This window comes from Dryas octopetala, chromosome 3 (assembly GCF_963921425.1).
Source record: "Dryas octopetala chromosome 3, drDryOcto1.1, whole genome shotgun sequence".
In the NCBI taxonomy this organism is placed as follows: domain Eukaryota; kingdom Viridiplantae; phylum Streptophyta; class Magnoliopsida; order Rosales; family Rosaceae; genus Dryas; species Dryas octopetala.
This window is the reverse complement of record NC_141368.1, coordinates 13589231-13604705: the sequence shown is the minus strand read 5'-3', so window position 1 is coordinate 13604705 and position 15475 is coordinate 13589231. Positions and strand designations below refer to the sequence as shown.

General features: G+C 35.9%; 2 protein-coding genes across 3 annotated transcripts; both read right to left on the bottom strand.

Moving 5' to 3' along the window:
* Positions 1–3531: 3531 nt before the first annotated feature.
* Positions 3532–7367, bottom strand: LOC147291117 (replication factor C subunit 3-like). Its single transcript, XM_086235878.1, has 11 exons — positions 6576–7367; positions 6326–6436; positions 5693–5725; positions 5423–5598; positions 5047–5227; positions 4814–4950; positions 4575–4670; positions 4147–4216; positions 3962–4039; positions 3787–3859; positions 3532–3596 (listed from the first exon to the last, which is right to left on the bottom strand). Exons 1-11 carry the CDS (start codon positions 7365–7367, stop codon positions 3532–3534), a joined length of 1812 nt encoding a protein of 603 aa, XP_086092004.1.
* A 2498-nt stretch (positions 7368–9865) lies between these two features.
* LOC147291116 (pentatricopeptide repeat-containing protein At4g21300-like) lies at positions 9866–12845 on the bottom strand. Of its 2 annotated transcripts, XM_086237892.1 has the most exons (3): positions 11771–12674; positions 10073–11602; positions 9866–9997 (listed from the first exon to the last, which is right to left on the bottom strand). In XM_086237892.1, exons 1-2 carry the CDS (start codon positions 12603–12605, stop codon positions 10329–10331), a joined length of 2109 nt encoding a protein of 702 aa, XP_086094018.1. In that variant the 5' UTR covers positions 12606–12674; the 3' UTR covers positions 9866–9997; positions 10073–10328. The 2 variants fall into 2 exon arrangements, with proteins under 2 accessions (XP_086094018.1, XP_086094017.1); XM_086237891.1 differs by having other exon boundaries at positions 10073–12845.
* Between the last annotated feature and the right edge of the window lie 2630 nt (positions 12846–15475).

Below are 15475 nucleotides of genomic sequence, written 5' to 3'. Positions count from 1 at the left end.
GTGGATAACTACACATGGATTCAACAACCAATCACAAACTAACACATGGCACATCCAGCCTCATTTTTTGTTCTGACTTTTCAACGGTCAACTTGGTCAGACCAAACTATCCATGTCATTATGCCAGCTCAACAATACAAACAGTGTGTACACTTGGGTTCGGCTCTTATCTTCAGGAGATCCATGTCCGATCCAAACTGATATCAAGATTCACCAAATTTGAGAGATCATCTTTTCTGGCCATCTTTAGTTCAACTCGGATCCAAGTGTTGTCCTATCTTTGATCACAGCTGTTTTATATTTGAAAGAATATCTACACCTTCACTTGATCAGTTCAGCTTGACTCATCCACAAAGTCTTCCCGATCCGATCACTCAAGGATTTCATATCAACATATGGAGACATTGGTACATGTGTTCGGCTTGGCATGACATATTACCACTATTCTAGAATATCCAGTTAGGATGAACCGCCATACTCAAGTGCACTTGACATGACCATCAGTCAGACTTGACAACCAAGCTCTTAGCCATGACTATTAGGGCACTCCACTTGACCAAGTCATGCTTGCATTCAATGCAGCATTGAATGCAAAAGCACTTGGTAGTTGTGCATGCTGTTGTTCCTGACTGATGACGTGGCATATCCTCATCCGTTCATCCTCATGCTAGTAACTTAGCCCTTACCTCTGCATTTGCCTATATAAACCCACTTATATGCACAAAGGAAGGAACTATACACAAGAACTTGAGAATAACCCAGAAGATCTTACATTGTTCTTTCATATTCTTTCAAGTTCATCACTTGTTCTTGCCCAAACACCCTCATTTATACTTCATTGACTTTATCATCGATCGGAGTATATTTGGCTGGTACCACACCAATCCTATCTCCGTTGATCTTTGTTCATGCAGGAAAATCTCATCAACATCAACCAGCAATTCAACAAGGTCTAACCATCCTAATCACCTTCCAACAAGGCTTCTTCATCAGCTAGATTATCCACTTTAAGTTGTTGCATCACCAAGCGGATTTTTGCATCAACAAGAGACACTAACTATTATTCCAATTTTTAGATTTTAATTAATGTAACAGTATTTTATTTGTTCAGATCTGGATCCGCTCTGAGTTTCATTTATTTATAATTAGTAAGAATATGACGTATCATCTATCACATTAGTTGGTAACCAAAAATTGAAACAGTTAATGCCTCTATATTATTGATGGCATGTCTGGCGCTTAGAGATAGTTTACGTTGAACTGCCTCTGGAACGCGGATTCAAATTGAGTGAGGTTCCAACATTGATTGTTGACTCGATTATGAATTACAGTCCCTTGGTGTATTTGTGGAAGATATATCCATTCGCTAAGTAGTCTTATAGAAGAAGTTCATCTCAAACATATTTTCAAAGACACCAATTTGGCTTTTGCGTCTTAGCTAAGTGGGGACATAATATCTACATTCAGAGAGGATTTGGACTTCGGGGTTTCTCAAATAGTTGCTTACCATTGTCTTAGGGATGCTTTCTAGAGAAAAAACTTTTATGAGACGGGCGTATATATTTTATGTGTTTATCTCTCATCACATGATAAGAGAGACAGACACATTGAACGTATATGTCCGTCCTATTGGAGTTTTTTCCTGCTATGGGTCAAGGATGTTCTAGAAATTATCTATGTTAAACCCTTTTCCTTAGAAAAATATAAGGAAATATAATTGCCAATATAGGTGTCAAAATTTTCATATAACTGATCAGTGACGAATGCACGTTGTGGGCTGCATGGGCTGCAGCCCATGCTCTTTTTCTGGTTTTTTAGCTTACCTAGGTAGCTTAGCCCATCCAATTTCCATCCCATGCACAGTAGCCCACTACCCACAGTTTAAGTATTTTTTTTTTTTCTGCTGAGGAACAACTTCTCACATGCTGCAGCTACTGCCTCTTTGTTTAATGAAAAAAAATTACTTTTACTTACTTCCACTCCCCCCAAAAACAGCCCATAGATCCGCACTTGCTCCAACTTCTTTCCTCTGCAGCTCCAAAACTCATCTCCCCGGCCCCACACAAATAGCTCAACCCTCCAATCTCCAAGGGGTGCCAAGCCGCCAAGGTATTATATATGTATTTGCACCCAATCTCTATACTTTTTTTTGGCTCAACTATCTATTAAAATTAGAAATTTTTGCAATTTTAAAATTAGAGCTTTGATTATTTTTTATAATTAAATTAGGGTTTGATTCTTTTTTTGATTAAACTCTAGCTTGATTATTGTGATGGTTAAATTACAAATTGATTGGGAACATATAAAACAATATAAAATTCTAAATTGGGAACCTATCAAGTTGGGATTTGAAAAATTGGGAACATATAAACAATAGACATGCAATTCTAAATTTAAGTTGTATATCTTTTATGTGCAGATATTCATTTTCAAGGTATTAACTAAGTTACTCATACTTATAGGTCTACAAGTTATTATTGTATGATCATCCACATTAAAAGAGAATTTTCTAATAGTATCGATACTTAATGATTTTTGCTATTTGAAAAAACATATGACCCAACTTAGATAGTATTATATTGTATTTGCATTGCATATTTAATTGTTGTATTGCTATCTTCTTTTTTTGTGCGATTTTTTTCATTTGTTTAGATATGCATTTTTAGAGTAAGGCTCATTATATTTCCCCTAATTAGGTGTAACTTTTTTTTTTTTGCTAATAAAATTCATTTATACGGTCGAGTTTCACTCGTAAGCTAAGTTTAGCCCACCCCATTTTAAAATCCTGGATTCGTCCCTGTAACTGATAATATACATTGCTTAAGAAAAAACCACACCTGTTATCAGTGGCAGAACCAGGATTTTATCATAATAGAGGCATGCTAAACAAAATAAAAAATGTGATTTGCATTCAACAATACCAACAAGCCAATCATAAACAAAACACCATAAATACAACTAAACATGTTAAACAGCAGCCAAATTGGAATTCCATGGCAGGGAAATATTATTAATTATCATCCAATAGGAAGTTTTTTGGCTGCAAGAAATACCATGAAAATGTAAGATATTTTATTTATTATCATTTTTCCACATTCATAAATATTGTTTGCATATTTGCAAGGGGTACGTCTATATTTTTATTTTGAAACAGAGTATATGGGTTCAAGATTAAATACATGTGGACAACACAATAGACTTATTGGGGTCACATGCCACCAATGACCCCACCCTGCTCCGTGCCTGTTATCAATTTACATCATGGAGAAAGTACACAGTAGTTTCTTTCTCAGAATATTCTGACAAACATTTTGGTCATACCACACCTTATTAAATTCTACAGCATTCTGTGTGTATTTAGTTTATAAGCCATGATCACAAGTTTTGCAAGAAAAACAAATAGTTTTCCAACACCAGCAGCAATACCAATTATATAAATATGGTAAAAAGTGAAAGGCGTGTGCCTTCTGCATTTCACCACAAAGACATTAAGATACATAATAGTTCTTTGAGGGAGTTGTACTTGGACTATCATGGTGCATAAATCTTGGTATTTGTGCAACCCTTGTAGCAGCTCATGAATTTGGCTATGAACTCTGGGAGAAGATGAAAATAAACTTGCGTTATATAACAAGAATATTGAAATTAAACATGTCATGCAGACAAGAGATTATGGGATAATTTCATATTCAACTATTTGATTAAACAGTGATCATTTCAGTGTTTTAATTATGAATATATCGATCTTAATTATCTTATATTCACTACTTGAATCAGTTGTTGTACCTTCAATCCTCAAGAATTGTTGAATATTCTTTCTGGATGGATTGTCACACTCAAACATATTTTCATCATTCCTCTGGATACAAGAGAAAATATAAGATGTTATGGTGACATTAATCATAACTCATTTAAGGGAGAAATTAAAAATTTATCAAAACAAAGCTTTGCATATCCTTACATTGTATTCATCATACATGCTCTCAATTCGATACTGCAAATTCTCATCCAAATGCTTCTTCAGTTCTTCTACCAGGGACTGCAAAATTATGAATATTTGGTTAATTAATTAGCATATATAGTACCTATAATTACTTCAATTAGACACAGATGCTACTTATAAAGGGAATAAAAGTAAGTGCTTACCTTGAAAATGAATTCGGGAGCTACACCATGCACTATAAGATTTTGAAGCTTCCCACGGATAATATATAGCCTGCAAAAAGATATGGAATGATTTCAATTGTTTTCTCGGTTTGATAATTAAATCTCAACTTGCAAATTTTTGTATTTGAATTCCAGGAGGAATTTTTGAACGTGCCGGTTAATATAATCTTCAACTATCAACATGTATATGAAAGTCACTGAGTTTTATAGGCACATCGTAAAATGAAGCTTATATATAACCGACATATGTAGAAAGTTTGTACATCGCGAAAGGTAACCATTGACTCTTATATGCTAGTGGCATCCATTCCCCATTTAGTAATGGGGAATTGTTGGTTTACGTACTTAACCCACATTGAATTTATGGGGAATTAAAAATAATATTTCAACAATTCAAAAGAGCATACTGTTTGGGGCTTTGCTCTTGGATCATATTCTTGGCAATATCTGCAATGTTATCTTCCCAACCTGTGAAAATTACTTGATCTTCTTTAAAGGGATAACTGCAATATGTACGTACGCCGTAGCAGACCACAGCAAGAGCACATAAATTAATGATGGAAATTAAACAAACAGATAAGAAATAATTCACAATCAATAAAATTATATATATATATATATCAACAGATGGGAGTTTTCTTCTTACCTTTTCTTCCAAGTAGCCTCGAATGATCGAATCGCCAGACCAAGATTATTTTTAGAATTTTCAGCAAATTTTTCAGCCAGTTCATGTGGCAAATCTATGCCTTCTTGTTCAGCTATAAATTTCAAAACTTCAACAAGCTGAAAATGCAGAATATTAATTAAGAAGCTTATAATATATAAACTCTTTTTAATTAGGATTACTATATAAATATAAACTAGTAATTAATTTCCAACCTCATTCTTTGAAGGCGGTAAAAGCTCAACAACAGTACAAAGTGATCTGATTGCCTGAAGCTTTGAGACATCAGAGCAGCAGAAGAAGACCTTATTACACCCTTTATACCTTTCTAATAGCCACTTTATATATAGTAGGGCATCTGTAGAGAGCTTGTCTGCCTCATATAAGATTATTGCTGCACAAACATAAATAAGTAGGCAAGGCTTTATTTATACATGAGTTGAGATCCAAATAACCAGAAATTAGTGTTCTTTTGGCTACGTACAGACTGAGAATCTGGCTATATATGTATATGTGCTTCAAATTCATAGTCTGGCAACATAAGCATATTATTTGGCAGAAGAACATTACCCTCCAAATAAATATATTCCTCGGCAGTTCTCAGGGCCGCAGGGAATAGCTTTGTTGGTTATCTTGTTATGTGTTTGTGCTTCCTTCATGAGTTCAACAATCACATGCTTCTCATAGCCTTTCAGTTCAGAAAGATTCACTTCTACATGTTGAGGGGAGTGCTTTACATGTACTTCAATACTACCTACCATTTCACCCTATGGAAATAAAAATTCCAAAAGGGTCAATATATAGTTATTATTCTATTAGTATATATATAAATGCATTGAAACAAAGTGATTTGGAAATTACCTTCAAGTTAAATGCCTTGAATTCCTCCCTGGCCTGAGAATTTCAAAGAAAACGGAATGGTACCATTAAAAATTTTAGATGAATTAATTAAAAAGAAATATAGTAGTCTTAGTAGATCTTTTTGTGTCTCAAGCCTCTTCTTTTCTTGGTTATCCATCTCGTACGTTTCTAATTCAAGTAGTACGTTCATTAATTCGAAATTCAAGGATTATAATATATCATTTACTTTTATTAATATATATATATATTAAACCCTAAACAAAATGAAAGAAATTTTTTTGAATTTGTAATGAACCACTTGGATTAGAAATCAATGATATATAACCGAGTTAAGGAGGAGGATCCAGATTCATCTTAATTTCTAATCACAATTTATTTTAAAAATGAAAGACTTGATATAATGATTGAGTCCGGATGCTTTCTTATGCATACAAATTCATTGTCTTAGGCTTTCATTTAATTATCATTTCAGCCTAAATACTAAATCATGAGTCCAATCACTTAGCCCTAAACTCCAAAATCACACCGTCCGTTTTGAACAAAAGTACAATATTAATTAGCATGGAAAGAAATAAGCAACGAATCCTATTTCGTACGTATGCGAGTGATCCTTGAAGATAACATAATATTTACATGTATTGTGTCACGTCCAAAAGCCTCTCGAAGCATAGCCCAGATCATAGTTCTCCTCCCCACGCCTGGTGGTCCTTCAAATATGAAATGCCCACATCCTCCTTCTCTTGCCTGTAATTAATACACAAATTCACATAGACATCAAGTATTTTAATTTCAATATGAATAAATATATCACAGCAAATTAAGGAGTACAAATAAATAAAAAAAAAGCAATTAAGATTGATCGAGAAGGTGTGATACTGCATACCAAAGCCTGCAGCTGAGTTGCTTTGTCTCTATTACATATGAAATCTTCCAAGCAAAGGGGTTGGTGCTTGTCTGCCCACACAAACTTCTTGTCTATTTCCATCACCTTTGGATCATTTGTTGGTGCAGCTGCTCCTATGACTCTCTCCCTCAATGGCTTCTCAACAATATTATTTTCATTACTGCTCATGATGATCTCCTCGTTCACCAAAGTCGACCCTTCTGAATTCGCTGACAACTCAATTGGTGCTGGTGGTGTACCGGACCATTTGTAAGCAGAAGGTTTCAGCTTCTTGCTGTACACCTTGCTTTTTGAACCAATGCGAGAGCTCCAATCTCGCATTTTGATGAAGAAGGTGGAGACAGAAGTCCAACTAACAGCACTTGGGGCACGACTCTCTTGCCCCGGAGTCCGAGGCCCAGTACTACTGCTCGGATGCGTGAGTCCCCTAATGTAATAGGGGCTATATTTCTCATCATGATTATGCAGCTGGAACCGGCCATAATCATAATGCTCGAGAGTACTAATCTGCTGTACATGGTTGTGAACCGGGATACTCTCCTGTATCTTATTGTGAACCTCCAGAGTTTTCTCAGTCAAGTCCGAATCCCTCTTCCTCCCGATGATAAGTTTTCCAAATTTCTTGCGAAAAGTACTAATTTTCGACGTGGCAGTCGAGCATGCAGAGCGGTTCGTAGCAGGGAGGTCTTCCGGGAGAGTGTACTGGGAGGGCCAGGTTTTCGAGAGGCGGGGGAGGGACGAAGAGCGTCGGATTAAGGAAGGGCTTGGCATTGGATTGATTTGGCAGATGCAATTAACTTCTATTGTTTGGTGTAGGATGAGATTATGAGCATTGTCAGAAATCAAGTTTTGGATTTGGTACGTGGTGATGGTGATGTGTTGTGATGATTGGAAATTCCAAAGACGGCGATGGATTTCATGAAGCAAATTATGAGTTCATGGCGTTAAGGACTATGCATGGTTTTCTTACATTTCAGGGTCAAATTAAGCATGCAGCCGGAGAATATATAGTATATACGATATTTGATTCAAGAAGAGCAAAATGTAGGGTACGTTGCTAAGCAATGCAATGAGCTATCTGGATTTTTGTTGCTATTAGTTTGGGAGCTTGTGTGCCTTGAACATGCCAGACACTGTTTATAATTTAACTTTTTGATTTGGAAATTAAACAAAGAGTAAAGCTTGACCCGTTTGTCATATCAATTAACTATTCAAGATGAATGAGTGCCACAAGATAAATGTTGTGCAAAAGGATATTCATGAGTCACACCCCATATGTCGATATTCTTTCTCATCAGTTTAGTCATATGTGCCGCTAGAGTACGAAGTTTTAAAATATAAATTGGCATTAGTGTCTGCGGTTCCATTCTTTATATACCCAAAAGATGATTCTTTGCATAGCTGATGTGAGATTATATGTATGACTCTAAATAATCTAGCCACTTTTTCTAACAAATTAAATTTTCAGAAGTTATCAAAATTCAATAAAGATGATAAATTTGTGTCTAGGATTGTTCCACAAGAGATGTTACAAGTAAAAAGAGAATTTCTTGGAAAGGCTAGCTGGTTGACTTTTGCTGTGAATTTTGTGTTATACGAACCAAACTGAGAAGTTTTATTTCAAAATGTTATTCTTGGAAAAAGAGGGTAAACGTTTGCTAGTTTTGATAAAACAATTATCTTTCCAAGTGCCAACAAAACCTTTAAAAGAAATACTAAAATTATGGCATATTAGGTTGGTTTAATTTCAACCCAGAGAAGCATACAACAATATTCTGCTGGAAACCAAATTTCACACATACAAGAGACATTGGGAAACCAATATCAAATGTTATCTGCGGGGAGAATGACATTTTATTCTATGTAGATTCTAGTGTTTAACATTAGACTAAATCCAGGATTGAGTTAAATATATATATTTTTTACTTTATTATTATTGTTATTATCATTATTTCATCCCTATTTTCCACAAGCTTAAACAATACAACTTCTACATACCAGAAAACTCACCTTCACACCAGCTCAACGTCCTTTCCTTTACCATCTACCCCAATTTCAGAAATTCATAAAAGGATGAATCTGTTTCACACCCAAAGAATGCAGCCTGGTTTTGACATTATCAGAGAGATGACCGAGGCAAACTCACTTATTACAAGCCTGTGTGGCCAAGTAGGATGATCGTTTATCAGTTGCATTTATAAACTAGTTTAGATGCATAAGTAAACTGTTTTTCTTTTTTCGATTAGTATTGGGTACTTAAACAAAACTTGTGACGAGGCATAAACCACCATACAGATAATTAGACAAAGCACCAAATGTGATCTAAATTCTCAACAAGGAACACAAATCTCGGGTCACCGACCACTGAAAATCCTTGACATTTGTACTTAAGAAATGCATGCATGCCATATATGCCTGGACTACATTCCCTTCCATGTCATTCAAGGATAGTTGAAGACCGTAACCATCCAATGAACAAAACGCAGCTTGCAAAAAAGATTGACAAACAGAGATCTAATAGGAGAGGAAAGTTGCCTCCCTTCTTTTGCATAGCAAGCATTCTCAATTGTATGTACTCTATCAGTCATTGAGGAACCTACAAAAATATAGGTGACTTGAGGAACATCTAAACATTATATGAACCCGATGTCAGGACTTAAACCAACAGACATCACATTGATATCACAATATCACAGTCAAAATGCTCAAACCAAAGATACAGACAGAACATTCACTCAATATCCAACAAAATAAAACACAGTTTCTAAACCAACATGATTCTTCCTCTTCTAGAAGACTGGCTAAACCAATCAGATTAACTGGTGAACTTCAGTACCTTTCATTTCCTGTAAACTCTTTCTTTCTCTTAGCTGCAGCTTGGGGTGCTTCAACAGCAGGAGCTAGGCATGCTGCTTGAGATAACACATTTACTACCGTTTCAGTAGCTTTTTCCAGATTAGAGATTAGAGTCACATCGTTAAATTTCTCAGTCATTTCAGAAAATGTACGAGCCCCATTCTCATACTACAACCAACCAACCAAAGCATGCATAAATTCAAAGATCACTCAACATCTTCAGAGAAAATGTAAAGGGCTAAACTTTAAAGAACATAACAAAACTATCCTTGATAGATATATATATTTTTTGGATTTCTGAATAGTTTTATAAACTAGAATTCGGTAATCAGACATGTATTATGCATTTTAAACATTAACGTTGAAAACTGACAAATGCAGAATGACCAAAAACAGAGGGTGTTCCCCAAATCATACATTGGACACTTATGTCTATTGTCACTGATATGGAAATTCAAGGGAGCAAAATTAACATACTGCTTCATGCAAAGAGCAATTTCCAACTTCAATGAAAGCTGATTGTTTTCATTTTTTAGAGCCTCAACCTGTATATAAAAGGAAATAATATAAGCCTTGAAGATTTAGACAGAGTACGAAACAATGATATTTATGAAAATAACCTTTTGGGAGTCTGTATACAAGCTTTTGTATATCAAATCTGGGCTTTCACAGAAGGTGGAGTTTTTATTCCTTGCTTGATCTCAAAACCACAAAAGAAAGAAAAAGAAAAAGGGTTTTAAATAAGTAATGGAACTGAATAGATATAACTAAACACAAATGTTTATTATCTCTTGCTTGCCATATTTCATAGGCCAGCACCATATTCGTAATCCTGAAGTTGCTAGGATTATGGGAGATGATGAAACTTTCCAGTAATTACATTCCTAATGTTTGTGGGTGCGTTGGAAGGTAACATTGAGGATTATAACCCTCTTTTCTTAACTCTAGAAGAAGACTATTGAGCAATGAATATAACTGAGCAGACTGTGGGTGACTTTTGTCTGCTGCAACAAACATATGAGTGCTGTTGTTGACCTCAATCCAACTGTACCCAGGAACTTTCAGAACTTCTCTTTCCTTCATCAAACTTCGAACCTTAAGCACACTCCCCCATTTTCCAGCATCAGCATGTATATTTGAGAGTAATATATAATAGCCAGAATTTTGTGGTTCCAATTCAAAAAGATGTCTAGATGCTTCTTCAGCAAGCTCAATATTGCCATGGACTCGACAAGCTCCAAGCAATGTTCCCCATACACCAGAATCTGGGGAGAATGGCATGCTCTTTATTGTTTCAAATGCTTCAAGTAAACGTCCAGCACGCCCAAATAGATCTACCATGCAAGCATAATGCTCCAACCTAGCTGGGATCCCATATTTCTCGGTCATGCAATGGAAGTAGAAAATTCCATCGTCAACTTGGCCTGCATGGCCACAAGCAGATATTATACCAAGAAAGGTGACATGATCAGGCAGGATTCCATTATCTAACATTTCATGAAACAGAACAAGAGAGTCCTTAAGGCGGCCGTGATTCCCATAAGCAGAAATGATGCTGTTCCAGGAAACTTCATTTTTCTCTTCCATCATGTCAAACACACAGCGAGCAAGAACTAGGTTTCCACATTTGGCATACATGTCTATCAGTGCACTCTCAGCAAAAAGATCAGAGCTAAATGCACTTCTAATCATGAAACCATGAATCTCTTTCCCATAATGAAGTGACGGTAAGTTTGCACATGCAGAAAGCACAGCTGAAATGCTTACACAGTCATACTTGGCACCTTCCATGCCCATTTGACGAAATAGATCAATGGCCTCCTCTGGTTTGCCATTCTGGGAATAGCTTGTTATCATTGAGTTCCAACAAATGGCATCCCTTTCAGACAATCTTTGAAAAACTTGATGAGCAAGATCCAATCTTCCAGATTTTGCATACATGTCTGTAAGGGCACTTCCCACATAACACCTTCCATCAAGCCCATACTTGAGGATGTTACAATGCAATTCCTTTCCCAATTTCAGAGCAGCCAGACCAGCACAAGCTGGTAAAACACATGCTAGGGTTAGAGAATTCGGTCTCATTTTCTCTTTAAGTAACCATCTAAAAATTTCCAATGCATCATTATTCTTCCCATTAAGGACAAACCCTGAAATCATAGCAGTACACATGACAACATCAGTTCTGGTACTTTGGTTGAAAATCTTGTGTGCCATGTCCACATTTCTGCACTTGAAGTATACATCAATAAGTGCACTTTTCAAAAACACATCCAAAGGCACACAATGTCTTACAATGTAACCGTGAATTTCCTTACCTTGCTTGACGCTAGCCAGTTCAGCAACCGACGGAAGAAAACTTGCAAAGGTGATTGAGTCCGGTTTGACACCAGAAGATATCATCTCTTGAAACAAATGTGCAGCCTCACTCATAAACCCATTTTGTATATACCCAGATATCATTCCATTCCATGTCACTAAATCAGTACGTGACATCATATCAAACAACTTACGAGCATCATACAAGCACTGACATTTTGAGTACATTGCTAACAATGTATTAGCCACTGGAGAATGCGACTCCAACCCACAAGAAACAACTAGCCCATGGAGTTGAGTACCAAAACCAATCACTTTTTCCGAGGCACAAACAGACAAAATGCAAGCAAATGTGACTGCATTGGGCATAATTTCACTGCTTCTCATTTCCAAGAACATTCTGAGAGTATTATTTGAATCTCCATTTTTAGCATAACCATGAAGCATCACATTCCATAAAACACAATCTTTGTGGGGCATTTTATCAAACAAGCACCATGCATCATGGATACAACCATTGTCTGCATATAGTTGAATCAAACAACTACCAACAAATATATCCACCTCAAAACCCATACACTGAATTGTATCGTAAACCGCTTTACCCAATCTTACATTATTTAAACCACCACAAGCTTTAATTACACTCGGAAAGGTATACTTGTCAGGTGAAACTCCAGAACCCAACATCTTAAAGTAAAAGTGCAAGGCCAAATCAAAGTAACCCATCATATTAAACCCTCTAATCATCCAGTTCCAAGGAAAAGTAAATCGCAAATCAAGCTGATAAAACATGTTCTTGGCATCCATAATGCTGCCACAGAGAAAATACATACCCAAAATCTTTGTACCCACAAGGCTGTTTTTGATAAGCCCACTGCAAACAACGTGTGCATGAACTTGTCTACCTTGTTGAATAAGAGAATGATCATTACAAGCTTGCAAGATGGATTCAACTTGGCTTGCCAAATCCCCTTCTAAATTACAGAAGTATTTGCAGCTTGTGTGTATAGACTTTTGTGGTGTAATGTGTATGAAATGTCTATAGATTGGACATATAATTTTCTTGTACATTTCTTTTGCATTGTATGAATTATCTTTGTTTAGAGAAACCCTGAGATACCTTTTTTTCTTTGGTTTTCTGTCTATTGTACTGTATGAACCATCTTCGGTAGTCTCGTTTGTTCTTTGAAATTTTTCAGTTCTACAGAACCTGTTAAAAAGATACAAATGAACCAAATCACACTATCGACAAAAAAAAAAAAAAAAAAAAAAAAACCAAATTACATTAATGATTTTCTAAATTTTTTTTTTCTTTTTTTTGGTCTTTAACTGTATGGGTCATAAATGGACATTGGCCATGGCAAGGCAATCCGAAAGAAAATTGAATGAGAAAGAGAAGCCCCCCTGTACCTTCTATTTTTATTTCACCCAAGTTTTCATCTAGGTTGATCGCCCAACCTTATTGGTGCCGTGTAATTTAATTACATAAAATTAATCTAGACAACCTTGTCTTTAGTGGGTTGATGTCGATCAACCTTGCCTATAGAATCGAGAAGGATCAATTATAAAATATCTACATTAGCTATAGTTTCATTTTTAATTTGGTACACGGGTTTCAAAACTTGACAATTAGGTACACAACTTTTGTTCTGTTTAACAATTAAATACCTTATGTCACTCTCCCAGTAGATCCACTAAATTCTACTTATGTGTCTTTTAAATGCCACGTTACACTACTAGGACCTATCTTTTCGATACTTTGGATTCCAACTCACTCTATTATGTCAATCAGATGGGTATTTCAGTTCATTCTTATGTCTATAATACTCATTTAATGAGCGGAAAAGAGTAAGCTGGAATCCAAAATGTCGAAAAGATGTGTCATGCTAGTGCCACATGGCATTTAACATAGACATGTAAGCAAAAAACGACGGATCTAACAAGAGACGCGACAGAAGGTATATAATTGTCAAATAGAGCAAAACTTGTGTACCTAATTGTCAAGTTTTAAAACTCATGTACCAAATTGAAAGTAACACTATAGTTAATGTAAATATTTTGTAATTGATCCAATCAAGAATCTTGGTAGACCAATCTTACTCAATCTAAATTTGATCGAACAACCCAAGCTATGCGAATGTGGATGACCAAGGTTACAAAAAGGCCTATTTTGAGGCTGGGTAAAATCATGCAAATGGCCCGGTCTAAGTTAGAGAGTTGGGATTTTTTATTTATTATTTTTAATAATTAAGAGGCCCAAATTATTATTTTTTATAAAAATAAAATGAGTGATTTCGGCCTAGTTTTGAGGTTGGATCATTTTCTCTTTTATTTTTAAAGGCCACAAGGTAATTGTCATCGAATCTTGAGTCTTGTTCATTCCTCCATGTTAAAAGTGTTTCTAGTACATTTCCTTGTCTTCATCCAAGTCAATCTCAAAAGAGAGAGTTCAAGCATTATCTCATTCGCTGGAGTCCTGTGATATGAGAGCATCTCCAGTCCTTACTTAAATTTCTCTCCAAATTTAGATTTGGAAAAAATTATATAAAACACAGTTCCAACCATTCCTTAAAATCTCCCCAAATTTAAGATTTCTTTAAAAATTTTCCGAAGTCAAGTTAAATGGATGAAGCTTATCAAACTCTCTTCAAACCTTCAATAGTTAGATTTTGGACTAGAAACCCAAACAAAAATAAGATTTAGAGAAAATTTCAACTTTAACATTAGAGAGCATTTCCCCAAATCTAACTTTTTTCCTTGTGGGACCATGAAATATTCTAGCATAGTACCATGGTTTATTTTAGCATGGGACCTATCCATTCTCATAAAGAAATGAGAGGACTTATCTATTCTCATGGATCCATTGGAAAAAGGCATGAAAATATAGGACCCATGATGTTAGAAGAATACAATCTATGTTTTGAGAGATCTACAAATTATGGACGTTCTCCAACAACATACACGCAAAGAGACCGGAGGTATAGATCACCACGAATTAAAAGATTCATTAAATATAGAGCAAAGGGTAACTACCCTCACACTCACTTAGGGGGTCGGATGCATCCAAACATGGATCCATCCGTGCCTAAGGACCTATCCGAGCTCGCGGATACATCCACGTATGCACCCAAAACTCATGGAGGCATCCAAGTGCGAACTGACGAAGGTATTTCCATACCACCCGTGACTAATGGGACCTAAGAACTCCATGTTCTACTATGAAACCAACTCTCATACGAATTAAATGGCTTGAATCCTCTCCAAACAAGGTTTCAAGTATAGGAGTTCAATCCAATATGGATTAGGGTTTAGGATTTAGGGTTTATACTTCTCGGTGATTACAAGTCTAACCAACTTACAATCCTAAGGCCATAGGGCTTAAATCATCTCCTATAAATAGACTCTCATAAGATCACACAAAGGTAAGTAATTTCAAAGCTCTAAGACAATGCTCTAAGTTGATAATTGATCTTGTTTTCTAACTTGACCGTCGAAGAGCCTTTGGCCAGCATCACACTGGTGTCCCCTTACCTCCAAAGGTTTTCTATATTTTCAGGACCGAAGATTTTTGGACTCAAGCTACTTGGAGATTTCGTATTACAACATTCCCCAATTTATCCTCAAATAAGAGAAAAATATAGGATGTAGGACCATGATTTTACAATTGTAATGATCTATAGTAAACAAGAAAGGACCCATAG